The sequence below is a fragment of the Gadus morhua genome, chromosome 12 (assembly GCF_902167405.1).
Source record: "Gadus morhua chromosome 12, gadMor3.0, whole genome shotgun sequence".
Lineage (NCBI taxonomy): Eukaryota > Metazoa > Chordata > Actinopteri > Gadiformes > Gadidae > Gadus > Gadus morhua.
This window is the reverse complement of record NC_044059.1, coordinates 29,258,201-29,270,334: the sequence shown is the minus strand read 5'-3', so window position 1 is coordinate 29,270,334 and position 12,134 is coordinate 29,258,201. Positions and strand designations below refer to the sequence as shown.

General features: G+C 45.8%; 3 protein-coding genes across 4 annotated transcripts in view; 2 read left to right on the top strand and 1 right to left on the bottom strand.

Annotated features, from left to right (window-relative positions):
- meltf (melanotransferrin) overlaps positions 1-9,152 on the top strand; it is a 9,403-nt gene extending 251 nt beyond the window's left edge. The window contains exons 1-16 of one of the 2 annotated variants that reach the window (XM_030373606.1): positions 1-22; positions 495-640; positions 2,067-2,169; positions 2,623-2,808; positions 3,290-3,443; positions 3,696-3,763; positions 3,993-4,177; positions 4,934-5,099; positions 5,235-5,386; positions 5,509-5,605; positions 6,031-6,225; positions 6,878-7,031; positions 7,260-7,327; positions 7,522-7,709; positions 7,847-8,039; positions 8,151-9,152. The exon at positions 1-22 is cut by the window's left edge and continues 251 nt beyond it. In XM_030373606.1, coding sequence (XP_030229466.1) covers positions 1-22; positions 495-640; positions 2,067-2,169; positions 2,623-2,808; positions 3,290-3,443; positions 3,696-3,763; positions 3,993-4,177; positions 4,934-5,099; positions 5,235-5,386; positions 5,509-5,605; positions 6,031-6,225; positions 6,878-7,031; positions 7,260-7,327; positions 7,522-7,709; positions 7,847-8,039; positions 8,151-8,218 — 2,145 coding nt within the window. In that variant the 3' untranslated portion in view covers positions 8,219-9,152. The remainder of the gene's footprint in view (positions 23-494; positions 641-2,066; positions 2,170-2,622; positions 2,809-3,289; positions 3,444-3,695; positions 3,764-3,992; positions 4,178-4,933; positions 5,100-5,234; positions 5,387-5,508; positions 5,606-6,030; positions 6,226-6,877; positions 7,032-7,259; positions 7,328-7,521; positions 7,710-7,846; positions 8,040-8,150) is intronic. The other variant, XM_030373607.1, reaches the window with a different exon arrangement.
- A 277-nt stretch (positions 9,153-9,429) lies between these two features.
- On the bottom strand, positions 9,430-10,133 carry ncbp2as2 (uncharacterized protein NCBP2-AS2). The gene has a single exon (XM_030373612.1). It carries the CDS (start codon positions 10,053-10,055, stop codon positions 9,756-9,758), a length of 300 nt encoding a protein of 99 aa, XP_030229472.1. The 5' UTR covers positions 10,056-10,133; the 3' UTR covers positions 9,430-9,755.
- A 250-nt stretch (positions 10,134-10,383) lies between these two features.
- fkbp2 (FKBP prolyl isomerase 2) lies at positions 10,384-12,044 on the top strand. Its single transcript, XM_030373611.1, has 2 exons — positions 10,384-10,986; positions 11,540-12,044. Exon 1 carries the CDS (start codon positions 10,536-10,538, stop codon positions 10,950-10,952), a length of 417 nt encoding a protein of 138 aa, XP_030229471.1. The 5' UTR covers positions 10,384-10,535; the 3' UTR covers positions 10,953-10,986; positions 11,540-12,044.
- The last annotated feature ends 90 nt before the right edge of the window (positions 12,045-12,134 follow it).

Genomic DNA, 12,134 nt, shown 5'->3' with positions numbered 1-12,134 from the left:
CTGCTCCTGGTGCTCCACACCGGTGAGGCTTTCCATATTCTACCGTCCTTTTCAATTTCATAGGAGTAGTGACCGACAATTAGCCACCCTGGCGATCTTAAATGTATTTATATCATCTTACTTTTTACTCCCAGATTTGACCAAATGATTTAGTTATATTTGTATTTGTTCTCAATGGGATTTCCATCTTGACCTGTCAGAATCCCCATGTTATCTAGTGCTTTTAACCAGTAGATAGAGATATAGATTATATCTATCATAGATATTATCACATGCAAGAGTCGACAACACTTCACTTATTTGGCTATTTTACGCACCGTATTAAGTGATTTTGACTACTGAGGTATTCCTCTGGAACTTTCCGTGTGTGTGTGTATGTGAGTGTGTGTGTGTGTGTCTGTGTGTGTGTGTGTGTCTGTGTGTGTCTGTGTGCGTGCGTGCGTGTGTGTGCGTGTGTGTGTGTGTGTGTGTGTGTGTGTGTGTCGTTCCCTCAGTGAATGGACTACGATGGTGTACCATCTCAAACCAGGAGCAGATGAAGTGCGAGGCCATGTCCAAGGCCTTCTCGTCGGCCTCCATCCGACCCACCATCTCGTGCGTCAACTCCCCCAGCGTTGAGGCCTGTGCTCAGAGACTGCAGGTGGGAAAGGATTTACAACATTACAACACGTCGTTTATATATTCATCTATTTATAATTATTATCGTAGTAATCTGAGAGCAAGCCCCGTCAATGAAATACCAAAATAAAAAGGTTGCCAGATGTGAAGAGAATTGGCACACAAACAAAGTATGCTGCAGCCAAGTTGACGAGTTGCTTTTGAAAGATGGAGACAGTTTAGAGCCCGTAGGGATCTCAGGACAATGCGACATGAGCTGGTTTATAATGAGCAAACAATTAATAAATAGCAAACTCATACATAGGTGCTCGCCAATGGAGTAAGACTCACCATCGCTCGTCATTGTCACAATAGAATAATTGTGATCCTCTCAAATGATGATGTTGCACTCAGCCTCCGGTCTGGGGAGCAGAGGGCATGAGACCGCTCTCCATTGTTGTTTTTCTTGACTGCAGTACCAATTCTAAACGTGTGGTGTATACGTTACATATCGTACTTTTAAATCATATAGGCCATTTGATTGCGCAACAGTGTTTTGCACTTCAACCTTTATCCTTAATGTCCAGGCTACGTGAACAGACATTATCAAAGTGTCGATAAGAAGGAAATGGCTTATAAAGCCACTGATTGGACGACCCAGGTGATTGGCCCTGGTGTCAAAAGTCGCTCCATCTGTACTGTTGGCACATTCGCAGTGGGAACTAAACATATGTGATGATAACAGAGGATGAAGACCAGATGGGAGAAGTCGTATTCAATTTAGTGAATAAAGTTTAGCTTATAATATAGATATGTTGTTGTGGAAAGTGGTAACAAAGTGACATCAGAGCTTTCCTCTGCTTGCGTCTTGTTAACAGACTTTATTTATTTGATTTAACGTATTGCTTTTTAACGGTGAATAAACAATATTTTACTATCTAAAATGGGAATTGTACATCACATTTTTAGAAATGTAAACCACAAACACTGTGTTATATGTAGTTGTTGCCCTCCAGGTTAAAGTACATTGAAAGATGGAAGAAGAAGTAGAAGAAGGGTTTATAGCTTTGACTCTCCTGACCCTCTATAACCAGTCTGATAACCACATTGCCAGCCCCGTGTCAGCCTAGGTCACAGAGTTTACCCCCCCAAGCCCCCCCCCCATTCTTGATAAGAATACCAGTTATTGTATTAGATTTTATAAATAGAAAAGGTCATTAAAGCAGAATGTTTGGGATTAACAGTGTACAAAGTCTACAAATGCTAGATATCACGTAATATAAACAGATAGAGGGTGCACTACGTTGCCACAAGAGTAAGTAACATTTTACAGATGTAATGTTTTTCCAAGTTGGTAGATTGATTACGAATGAGGTATGTTTTAAACTAAAGCTATACGTCATATATCTGGAGGTCTGTAGGAATACTTCCAGTAAGAAGTTACTATGCTACTTCTCGTTTTTCTCTAGAATAAAGAAGTAGATGCCTTGTCCATGTACTCCAAGGACATCTACGCCCTAGGGAAGTCAGCCAGCTTCAAGATGGCTGCAGGGGAATCCGATAATCAAGGTGGTAAAGTACAACTAAACTAATTCATCTCCACATGATAGCAACACACACACACACACACACACACACCCACCCACTCCCACACACACACACACACACACACACACACACACACACACACACACACACACACACACACACACACACACACACACACACACACACACACACACACACACACACACACACACACTGTGGCTGGGCCTAGAGCTACAGTGTCAATCACAAATGTTCGGTGACAGTCCCTGTAAAATCAGTAGAACGTCCCGGGAAAAAAATGTCCAACGAAGAGTCCAGAGAGTCCCTTTCCTTAATACTCAAAGACATTGCAGTTCAATTGAATGTGGCCTTTGAATGTCGACACATTCAGCAGAACACTCTCATTCATGTAATTATCTTTGCAGCTACGATGTGTAGCCAACATCTGAACTTTCTTTCCTCTGAATGTCACCTCAGAACCGGGTACCACCTATTATGCCGTCGCCGTGGTGAAGAAGTCCAACAGTGCCATCAACATCTTCAACCTGGCGGGCAAGAAGAGCTGCCACACGGGACTGGGCCGAACAGTGGGCTGGAACATGCCTTTGGGTTACCTCATAGACCAAGGGCTCATGTCCGTGATGGGATGTGACATAACAAGAGGTAAGAGCCTACACCCACACACGCGTGCATGCATAAACATGCATGTGGGAGTGTGTGTGGAGGATGGCTGGGTGAAGCCACACGTCTGCTGCACATTGAGCCATCAGCGTGCAGCGGGTTAAACCCACCATCCGTGTGTGGAGGAGCCGATGAAAGTCCCCTCGGTGGCGCGTGTAGCAAAGGCCAACTGCTCCCCGCCATCGAGGAGGTGACGGCTGGTTTAACCTGGGCTCACTGATTACCCGGTGCAGTCCTCCACACACACACACACACACCACATTGTACACCTATCCATCAAAGAAGGGTGAAACATGCATCTAGTTTGTGTGTGTGTGTGTGTGTGTGTGTGTGTGTGTGTGTGTGTGTGTGTGTGTGTGTGTGTGTGTGTGTGTGTGTGTGTGTGTGTATGTGTGTGCGTGCGTGCGTGCGTGCGTGTGTGCGTGTGCGCGTCTGCGCGTCTGCGCGTGTGTGTGACAATCAGGCGTGGCTGATTTCTTCAACGCCAGCTGTGTCCCCGGGGCGCCGAAGGACTCTGCGCTGTGCCGGCTGTGTAAGGGGAACGGCGGGCCCGAGGGGCAGTATAAGTGTGACTGGGGCTCCAACGAGATGTACTTCTCCTACGACGGGGCCTTCAGGTAACGCAGCACTTAGGCCACAAAAAGAGGGTCAAAATGGACACGCAAAACAAAACAGCCAATTCACTCACACACACACAACAAGATATTATATTGTGTAGTATGGGCGTGTCATTTTGAATACAGATTCAACTCTCTCTCTCTCTCCCTCTCCCTCTCCCTCTCTCTCTCTCTCTCTCTCTCTCCCTCTCCCTCTCCCTCTCCCTCTCTCTCTCTCTCTCTCTCTCTCTCTCTCTCTCTCTCTCTCTCCAGATGTCTTGCTGAAGGTGCAGGAGATGTGGCCTTTATAAAGCAGACAACCGTCTCCGAAAACACAGACGGTAAACACATTAATCAGATCGGTACCGGGTCAATCGGTCTGTGTGTGTATTACAATCAAGTTCAATGAGTTCAAGTAATGCATGTCGGTCCGTTTTTCTGATATCTAGACTGAAAATAGGGAACATTTGGTTCCCTCTCATAACCATCATTCACTAGGGATTAGCAAGTCATTCAGAAACATCATTAGCTACAACTAGTTAACTTCTTATGTGACGTTTCTCCCACCAGGCAAGGGTCCCGCCTGGGCACAGGGTTTTCTGTCCTCTGACTATGAGCTGCTGTGCCGCGATGGGACCAGAGCTCCCGTCACTGACTGGAAACGCTGCAACCTGGTGCGCGTCCCCTCCCGCGGCGTGGTGGTCCACAGCGACGTCTCCTCCTCCGAGGTCTACGAGATGCTGAACGCAGGCTTGGTACGTATCAGGAGGGACGTACGTACAGTAGGGCTTTAGAATGATTGGATCTTTTCAAAAACGAAAAACGTTCTTTCCACTCCGTCTAATTGGGGTCTGCGTAGCTCAGGGGGTAGAGCGGGTTGGCTGGTCGCCGGGAGGTTGCTAGTTCGATCCCCGGCTCCTCCTAGCGGAGTGTCGAGGTGAACACAGTGAAGCGATGTTAAGATGATTTATAAACGGGAGCGTGGAGAGCGAGCGGTAGCGCGTGTGTCTAGTAAAGAAGCGAACGAGTCGGGTAGAATAAAGTACCCATCCTGTCAATAATCAGTGGCCGCTTCATTCCGACCTATAAGCAGACAAACTGCCAGTCAAATCACACAAAACACTAGAGACAGGATCACACAGGCCCCCTCTGGATAAATGTCGTTCATATCGCATATGAACACTTCGACGGCTGTGGAGAAATGCGATCCTCCGTAGCCACGGAGGATTGCAGTCGCATACCTACGGCATCGATAGGAGGGGGCGCTGTCAGCAGACTATTATTTAGACAAATTATTAGCAAATTTCAATCGGACAATTTGCCCGCAGAGTTAGAAAGGGCGTATCGCGCTTCTGCCTTCTCACACCGCGAGACAGTTTCGTGGCTTTGAGTATCGCGATTTTCGGTTTGATACGCGTATCGTTACAGCCCTAATTGACATCACAGTAAGCTAGGGTAACACAAGATTAGAATGTCAACAGTGAAAGCTAAATTTAACTTCCTGCCTGCAGAGGAACTCCGGCTTTAAGGTCTTCTCCTCGGACTCGTACGGGGGCGGAGCCGTCCTGTTCTCCAGCTCGTCCACCACCTTCCTGAAGGCAGAGTACGAGAACCCCAAGGACTGGATGGGCAAGGCCTACTACCAAGCCCTCCAGGGGATGGACTGCAAGCCGGAAGGTTAGCCGGCTGTCCGTCTGTCTGTCTGTCTCTCTGTGTCTGACCTTCTCGTCCTTAAAGTCTTTACTTTACTATTATTTTCTTTATTTATGTGTTTGTGTTTGTGTGTGCGTGTGTGTGTGTGTGCGTGTGCAGAGCTCCCGGGCTTCCTGCGGTGGTGTGTGTTGTCTAACGAGGAGCAGCGTAAGTGTGTGGACATGGCCCAGGCCTTCAGGACTAAAGGCCTGACCCCCAGCGTCCAGTGCGTCTACGGAGCCTCCGTCCCAGACTGCCTGGCGAAGATAAAGGTGATCACCGCAGTCTTATGACCCACCGTCCCTCACAGACACTCATCCTTCAATTCGGATTCTGATGTGTGCGTGTGTTTTTGTGTGTGTGTGTGTGTCTGTGTGTGTGTGTTTGTGCACAGAATGATGAGGCTGATGCCATCACACTGGACGGAGGCTACATCTACACAGCAGGCAAAGACTACGGCCTTGTGCCCGCGACGGGGGAGAGCTATACCGGTAGGACACTCAGTGTGTGACCCAACAGAGGTGGTCCTACATAACACCCGACGGAGGAAACCATTTTAATCGAGACTATAGAGAATTAGGGAGAATTATATGTAGAAAATATTTTGCTTCAATCGAGATTGTATTTTCAGCCGTCATAAGACAAACCCAGGGGTTGCTCATGACAGTATTATGGATCTGCTACTTGTAAGGGCTAGTAGATTTAGGCCCAATCCCATTTCTACCCCTTACCCCTCCCCCTTGTTTCGAAGAGGTAAGGGGCCTTACAGTATCTCCATTAGTTTTTCTTCATCTTAGATGACACCTTTGTGAAGAGGGTCAATAGAACCATGCAGCTGTACTACGTGGACGACTCGACTGTTCCATTAATGAATAGTGAAACATCCACCACACCTCACACCACACTGTCCCTGCAGAGGAGCGCGATGGCTCCATCTACTACGCGGTTGCCGTGGTGAAAAAGGACCGAGTGGACATCCGTAACCTTGACGACCTGAGAGGCCTTCGTTCCTGTCACACCGGCTACGGACGCACCGCCGGATGGAACATTCCGGTCGCGGTGCTGACGGACAGAGGGCTGATCAAACCAGAGCAGTGCCAGGTTCCACAAGGTGAGTGCATGCATGTGCAAGCGTGTGTGTGTGCGTGCGCACGCGTGTCACTCACGTCCCCTTTTGGTGGCACCAGGGGTAAATAAGGACGAAGCACAACAACCAAATAATATTGAGGGAGTCAAAGTAAAGGTGGCAAAAGTAAAGGGTTTTATTTTCACCACTCAAGACACAACTATGACAGAGGCTTCAAAAACAAACCTGTGGGGGAAGAAGGGACCAAAAGGAAGTTGCCAAAAAATGTAAACAAGTATAACAAAACCAGGCCCAACTATTCACTAACTGCAACCAAAACCAAACAACAAAAGGCCTACTCTGCTTATCTAGGTTTAACTAAGGCTCTAACAAACCACGTAAGAAGGGCTGAGGCAGCAACCAGCATGCCAGCGCCGATCAGAGAGAGAGAGTTACACAGGTGTGCTCCATTTATTGATGGAGCCTGACTTCTGATTGGGGTTTGAGGGAAAGGAACTCCCGCTCAACTGTGGAGAAAAGGGGGAGGGTAAAAACAGGCACACAGATCACAGGCCTGTGATCTTTATCTCTTGCAGATAAAGAGTAATCTCAATAATTGCATGAGATCTTTAACTGGTTTCTGGAAGATATGTCTGTTTGATTGTTTGTCTTTCCACTTGTCTCCTGCGGGGCCTAGCGGTGGGGGGTTTCTTTAAGCAGAGCTGTGTACCGGGTGCCAATCAGCCAGGCTTCCCTTCTAACCTGTGCAGCCTGTGTGTGGGAGACCAAGCAGGGCAGGACATATGTGAAAAGGGGAAGGACCTGTATGACGGATACAACGGAGCCTTCAGGTACCCTGAGAACTACAACTCCTACAATCCTTTGAGTGGATCTGAATGTGATGGATGGCCTCCGATGGAGTTTGGGAATAGCCTTTAAATATTGAGCTAACTGGTTTTCTAGTAGATACACAAGGCTAGTAGTGGAATGAAAATAATGGATTTATCATTTGTAAGTAACTTTGACCAATAAATGAAATGGTGTTCGGCCTCTGAACTTTATCTGCCTGTACGTCTTAGGTGTATGGCCGCAGGACTTGGAGATGTGGCTTTCGTTAAGCACTCAACTGTTTTCCAAAATACAGACGGTATGACACATTTTGCCCATATTTAACAAATGTATGTATTACTTGGATGTTGTATGTGCATAAAATAACTCGCAATCTCTTGCAAGGCGTTATCCTTCATCAATAACCTGATAAAAAACAATTGCTTGACCTATTGCGTTTTGTGTCCAAATGTACCAAAGCTAAATTTGATAATCGTTCTTTCTGCCCTGCAGGTAACTCGAAGGAGCCCTGGGCCTTGAGCCTTCAGTCCAAGGACTTCCAGCTGCTGTGCTCTCAGAACAGCAAAGCTGAGGTTACGCAGTACCTTGACTGTAACCTGGCCAGAGTCCCCTCCCACGCCGTCATGGTACGGCCCGGCACCAACACCCACGCTGTCTACGGACTCCTGGACTATGCACAGGTAGGGGGGCTAGGATGGTAAAAGTTGTGTTAAAATACAAGTTTGACGGAAGGGGCAATATTAAGAACAGTTTTTCTTGAATCGCTCTGCTATGCAAACATCTTGGTCCCTCCCTCTTCCTGTCTCTGTCTCTGTAGAAATATTTTCGCAGTGACGAGGGCCTCGCATTCAAAATGTTCGACTCCTCAGCCTATCAGGGCTCAGATCTCATCTTTAAAGATTCTACACTCCGCCTAGTGGGCGTGGCTGATAAAAAGACCTACAGCGATTGGCTAGGACATGCCTACATGGATTCACTTGTGGACATGCAGTGTAACTCATCCACTGCAGGTAACATACTCTACAATTTCTACACTTTACAGGGCTGTGAGGAAAGCAGGGGTTAAAGATACTAATATGATAATATTCATGGTTGTCCCTCTCTCTCTCTCTCTCTCTCAGTGACATCAACGATTTGGATTCTGCTGACTACAATCCTCGGCTTCATGGTAACCAAATTGTGGATTTAGAGAAGCAAGGCGACTGATTATGTGACACGCTTAAATTGAATCCCCACAATGTAGCTCCACCTTCCTATCCGTTTCCTTCCCAACTCTACTTTTCTTGACTCATAACTAACAAATGTATAAAGTTCCTGACTTGATCGGAACCAATGCCCTGCCTTGGAGCCTCCGACCATTCCAAACTAAATTCACTGTTCCCAGGACCCTGACAATGTCTGTCTGGATCTGAATTATCCTATGAACGCATCCAATGCTTTTGTCTAGATTCTGAACAGTAGGAAAAAGCAATGAGAAGAAAAGGCCTTCTGGCTTCAAATGGTCTTTTACATTACATTTAATTTGCTGATGCGCTTTTCTAAAGTGTCAGTAAGTCAGTAAGTCTTACTGTTATTCTCATCATGTAAGCACTTCATATCAGTCGTTGTTCTAGAGAAGGGATGGTATTTGAAATTGTCCGGTTTGGAAGATGAAAAAAATAAAAAGATGACCATCTGTGTTTACTGAGGGTGGTCTGTCATATCAGTGCATATGCTGCCACCTGTTACATTACACTCCTGGGCAGTGCCTCTCTAGAATGTTGGCACCTTGACCCTTCTAGTGTAGACCTGGATTAGCATAGCTGTCTTGGTGTATCTCCTCAGTTGTAATTCCAACCCTGTTCCTTAAACTGCATCCTATTTAATTGCATTGATTTTTTTTTGTATAATGAGATTTATTTTTCTATGGTCGGATACCATATCAGTGTATATGTTCTGACTCATGTCGTCAGAAACCAATACTATCTTTTTCTCTTTCTAGAGATTATTTTTCTGTATGAAATGATTAAACTGTAACTAATATTTAGTAGCCAGGCCAGTGTGTCTGCAGAAGTTTAGCTACATATAACCTGCCTCAATGTTTGTGTTTTATTATAGCAAAAATAAATCTTCTGTGCATCAATCATTTGTATGGTCATTTTTAAGAGTACAAGTAGAAAAGCAATGCTACCAGAATGACTGCTTTCCCTTAAAGAGTATAGTGTCAGTTACCAATTCCTTTGACCTTTGTATGAAAAAAGCAAAGTTCTGATGCCACTACTGTAGCGTAAATACAGAATTCTGCTCTTCCGAGAGCCATGCTTACCCCCAACAGAAAAGATCGGACATTCAGCAAACAAGCATTGTGCTTCAAATACAAAAGCTTAGTTACTGCTATTGTTCAATGAGACAAGAACAACATTAAAGTTTACACCAATATGGCTTTGGCCTGAACACCATTACATACTTTATTTAAATGAGAAATTAAATCGAGTCAATAACACAAGGTATATTTGTATGTACATACTGAAAATACTGCAATAACTTATACAATATAAATAGTTTCAATCATTTTGGCTGTTGGAAGACCAAAGCTTGGCATACTTTACAGTGAGGTCATTATTTACACCCTTATATCCCACATCTCATAAGGTCCGAGGCCTGGCGGTAGACCACCTGAGGCGGTGCAGGGAAGGAGAACCATTGCTCTGGTCAGTCCACCGAGTGAACGCAGAACGTTAAAGTCTTCATTTCTTGATCTGTTTGGAAGCGTTTCTCCATCCTTCTTTGAGCTCTTTAATAAACGTTTCTCGCAGTCTCCTGAAGAGAGCGCCCATCTCCCCCGTGTCTCCGGGGGTCCTGCCGGCTTCCCCCCGCACCGCGCTGGCGCTGAGGATCCGATCCGACGCGTCCCTGCCCGCGATCTGAGCTTTGGTCAGCGCGTAGGCGGTGATCTGAGCCGCCCGCCGTATAATGCGGGATTCAGCCAACTTCTCGATGACCCGCGGGTTATTGAGGAGAGAGAATAATATCCGGACGATCCCCATCGTGAATGACCCGGTTCAGTATCGGTTGAGCAGTACCGGCCGGCCCGACAGTCCAGTCCGGGGAGGAACTTTGAACACCTGAAACCGAACACAATTTACTGCATTTCAATCTAGGTCATGATTTCTAACATTCCATCGAGATATAGGTTATGATTGATAGAAACCAATAATGTTTGTTTGCATCAATCATAATGTTTCAGATAATAACCTACGTTTGATAACGTAGATGTTTGACACCGGTGACCGCCAGGTTTACCGAAGCGACCTGAGGAACCCGAGCGACGGAATGGTTTCTGCACGGCGGTGTTTGTTCGTTGTACCATCCGTTTTTAAGGTTACGTGTTTCCGTTCGCTCAGCAGAACAGAGTAGACCTCGTTCGGTTCGATCGTTTCGAGCAGATCCCCTGCTCCGCTTTTATAGGTGCAAACAAAACAAAAACATATTCGACCTCTAGTTAAAGATCCATCCGCCGTTCAGCCATGCGTGTGTTGATGCTCCTGGCGGTGGCGCTGATCTCCGTCCTCCCGGCGGCCGTCAGCGGCGCCGACAAGAAGAAGCTGCAGATCGGCATCAAGAAGAGAGTCGACAACTGCCAGATGAAGTCCCGTAAGGGTGACGTGCTGAACATGCACTACACCGGGAAGCTTGAGGACGGGACCGAGTTCGACAGCAGCATCCCCCGGGACAGCCCGTTCACCTTCACCCTGGGCACCGGGCAGGTGATCAAAGGCTGGGACCAGGGCCTCCTGGGGATGTGCGAAGGCGAGAAAAGGAAGCTGGTCATCCCCTCCGAGCTGGGCTACGGGGACCGAGGCGCGCCGCCCAAGATCCCAGGAGGCGCGACGCTCATCTTCGAGGTGGAGCTGCTCAGCATCGAGAGGAGATCCGACCTTTGATGGAGGAATGAGTGGTGGAGGCTGCTTTGATATGGTAATTAGGAGAAGAAAAGGGATGTTAATTCCCCTTCTGGGTTTACACAATCTATTGTTAGATTGATCACATTAGTAGAAAAACGAATAACTACAGATTATTGAACAACATGCATCCGGGAAGCTGTCGGAGGTCTGATTTGCATTCCAAATCCTGTTAGTTCTGGTTGTGTGCATTAAATACGCCGGATAGCACCCCATTATCTATTAATTAAATTGTAATTCTATGATGGCTAACTTGTTTAGGTTTGGCATGGGATTGTATCCCTAATACTGGGGAATTCAATGCCCATTACTTGGTATTAAACAAATATATTATACCAATATAAGTGCATAGTTCTACCCTACTGAAGGCACTACTGACTTTTGGATGGTTTCTCTGTGACAAAAAGATCACCAGTTACATGGGATGGAGACAGTTATTTATTAAGGAAGCCCTTTAGAAATGATCAGGTCAGGTGGTCCTACTACTGAGACCCGTGTAGTCTCTTCAGGTGGTCTGTGACGTGATGTTTTCTAACCATTTTCCAACGTTTGTCTCGTTTTTCTTATAGATTCCAGACGGGACCATGGCACAGAATGGAAAAACATCCCCATGCCCATGTGAAAGCCAAACCTGGGAATAATGTGTGGTGCCATCTGTAGACCGACTGTATTCCACTTAAGCTTATAGGTTAATTGAAACATGATTTTTCTCCCTTTAACAATTTAGTCAACTGTATTCCACTTAAGGTTAATTGAAATGTGATTTCCCCCCTAAACAATTTGGTCAACTGTGTGCAAAGGCAAAGTCCTAACTGTATTGATATTAGACGCAATGTGCCCAAAACCAGTAATTAGGTGTTTGTTATTATGTATTCTTGATTAAAATAACCTTGCATTGGTTTTTTTCTCGTTGATATGAGAATTCTTCTATTTTTGAGAATTCTAACTATTTTGCTAAACCGTTTTTTAGATTGTTGCCTTTGTATCTGAAAGAATAATCAGATGGTATAGATAAAGTTAGTTTTTTGTTAAAATACGTTTTTGAATTGTAATAAAAATTGAAGCTGTATGTGAGCACTTGTGTTTGTCTTTTTATTGCAAGAGAAAAGTTATCACATTGTCCCAAATGACTGGATTACTAAGTAGGTCCAATTCAACTTCACT

Excerpts from the sequence above, each read along its gene's own strand:
- ncbp2as2 (XM_030373612.1), bottom strand. The coding sequence starts at position 10,055 with ATGGGGATCGTCCGGATATTATTCTCTCTCCTCAATAACCCGCGGGTC.
- fkbp2 (XM_030373611.1), top strand. The coding sequence starts at position 10,536 with ATGCGTGTGTTGATGCTCCTGGCGGTGGCGCTGATCTCCGTCCTCCCG.